Source organism: Parus major, unplaced genomic scaffold (assembly GCF_001522545.3).
Source record: "Parus major isolate Abel unplaced genomic scaffold, Parus_major1.1 Scaffold449, whole genome shotgun sequence".
NCBI classification, from domain to species: Eukaryota; Metazoa; Chordata; class Aves; order Passeriformes; family Paridae; genus Parus; species Parus major.
In genome coordinates this window covers 30,723-32,872 of record NW_015379353.1, presented here as the reverse complement: position 1 = coordinate 32,872, position 2,150 = coordinate 30,723, and the positions used below count along the sequence as shown (strand labels likewise).

The 2,150-nt window shown below is 53.4% G+C and overlaps 2 protein-coding genes across 2 annotated transcripts in view; both read left to right on the top strand.

Annotated features, from left to right (window-relative positions):
* The window catches only part of LOC107199135 (chromobox protein homolog 1), a 4,458-nt gene extending 2,646 nt beyond the window's left edge, over positions 1-1,812 (top strand). Inside the window, exons 2-4 of the mRNA XM_019005490.2 lie at positions 8-23; positions 203-408; positions 1,124-1,812. Of these exons, the coding sequence (XP_018861035.1) occupies positions 8-23; positions 203-408; positions 1,124-1,268 (367 nt within the window). The 3' untranslated portion in view covers positions 1,269-1,812. The remainder of the gene's footprint in view (positions 1-7; positions 24-202; positions 409-1,123) is intronic.
* The window catches only part of LOC109022426, a 2,677-nt gene continuing 2,313 nt past the window's right edge, over positions 1,787-2,150 (top strand). Inside the window, exon 1 of the mRNA XM_019005489.2 lies at positions 1,787-1,792. Within this exon, the coding sequence (XP_018861034.1) occupies positions 1,787-1,792 (6 nt within the window). The remainder of the gene's footprint in view (positions 1,793-2,150) is intronic.

Here is a 2,150-nt window from a genome sequence, read left to right as displayed (position 1 = left end):
AGGGCAGGGAGAGAAAATCCTGGGTGGGAAAATCCTGGTGTTCCCAAGGAATTTCAGCAGAGCAGGGAAAGAATATCCTGGAAAATCCCAGTCTGTTCCCATTCCGTTCCCAGTCCATTCCCAGCGGAACCAGTTCCCTGTCTCCTGTCCCTCCATCCCTTTCCCAGTTTCTCCCTGGCTCCTTCCCTTCCCCAGCTGATCCTTCCCAGCCCTGGGATCATCCCCACATCCCTGCAATTCCATCCTGCTCCTCCCTGGAGGAGAGGAACGGCGCTCCGGGAATTCACCCCTGGAATTTCCTCCCTTTTCCCAGTCGGAGAAACCGCGAGGCTTCGCCCGAGGCTTCGAGCCGGAGCGAATCATCGGAGCCACGGATTCCAGCGGGGAGCTGATGTTCCTGATGAAGTGGTGAGGGCCTGGGGGGGCTGGCAGCTCTTCCCTCATTCCCAGGAGCATTCCCAGGATCATTCCATTGCATCGTTCCCTGGATCGTTCCGTGGGATCCGTGGGATCGGGGATTGGGTGGGATCAGGACTCCAGGGAGGAGATGGAGAGGATGGAGCGTGGCCAGGGAAGGGTTTGGAGCTCCTGGAGAGGCTGAGGGAGCCGGGAATGCTGATCCTGGAGAAAAGAGGGATCAGGAGGAACCTTCTGAGGTTCCCACCAGGAGGGGACATCAGGCTCAGATCCCAGGGAATGGTCAGGGATCCCTGGAACATCCAGAATTCCTCAGGAATTCCATTCTCCTGCTCCCTGATCCCTCCTTTTCCCTCTCCCTGATTCCCTCTCCTCCCCCTGCAGGAAGAACTCGGACAAGGCCGGCCTGGTGCCGGCCAAGGATCAGGGTCAGGATCAGGGTTTGGGTTTAGGTTCAGTGTCAGGGATCCCTGGAACATCCAGAACCCCTCAGCAATTCCATTCTCCCGCTCCCTGATCCCTCCTTTCCCCTCTCCCTGCAGGAAGAACTCGGACGAGGCCGACCTGGTGCCGGCCAAGGACCAGGGTCGGGATCAGGGTCAGGATTAGGGATCAGGGTCAGGGTTTGGATTCCCTGGAACACCCAGAACCCCTCAGCAATTCCATTCTCCCGCTCCCTGATCCCTCCTTTCCCCTCTCCCTGCAGGAAGAACTCGGACGAGGCCGACCTGGTGCCGGCCAAGGAGGCCAACATCAAGTGTCCGCAGGTGGTGATCTCGTTCTACGAGGAGCGCCTGACGTGGCACTCGTACCCCTCGGAGGACGATGACAAGAAGGAGGACAAGAACTAATCCCGGCCGCCTTCCGGGTGTTGGTTTTTTTTTTTTTTGGGAAGACGATCCGAACTTTTTTGTGGGGTTGTGAGCAAAGGAGGGGGTTTGGAGGTGCCCTTGGAAGAGCCCCCCCAGCCCCAGCCCGCTTTCTGTGCTTCTCTGCTCCCTGCCGTGTCCAGATTCCAAGCAGAATCCCATGGAATTCCCGATTCCCAGCAGAATCCCATGGAATTCCCGATTCCCAGCAGAACCCCGTGGAATTGCAGATTCCATCGGGGAGAGAATGGGGTGAGGGTGGGAGGGAGGGAGAATCGAGGGGGATACGGAAACTTTGGGATCGGGTGGGAATTGGGGGCTGGGGAGGGGTCTCAAAGCCCCTTCCGTGAAGGACTCGCCGGGATGGCCGGGCTGGGGATCGGGATCGGGATTGGGATTGGGATTGGGAATGCAGATGGATCCTGCTTCCCTTCCAAAGCCCATCCCAGCAGCCCCCAGCCCCGTTCCCAATAGTGTTAACTCCATTTTTAAGGCGTAGCATGTCTGTAGGTCTTTTGATTTGGAATTTTTTTCATTTCATTTTCCTTTTATTTTCCTTTTTTTTTTTTTTATTTTGTTTGTTTCTTTTTTAATTATTCTTTTGCTATTTCCCGGTGTTATCCTTTGGGAAAGGGAGGGTGGGATTTTTTTTTGGGAGGGGAATTCCATCTCTTTTAATCAAGGAGGGAAATGAGATTTGGTGATGACATTCCCAGATCTTTTCCAGATTTTTGGGGGGCTTTTTTTGGTTTGGTTAATTTTTTTGTTTTTAAAAAAAAAATAACCTGAATTCGGGGAATTTTTCTAAAAAAAACAAAAAAAAAAAACCTGAATAGAAATTCCAATGGATTTAAAAAAAAAAAA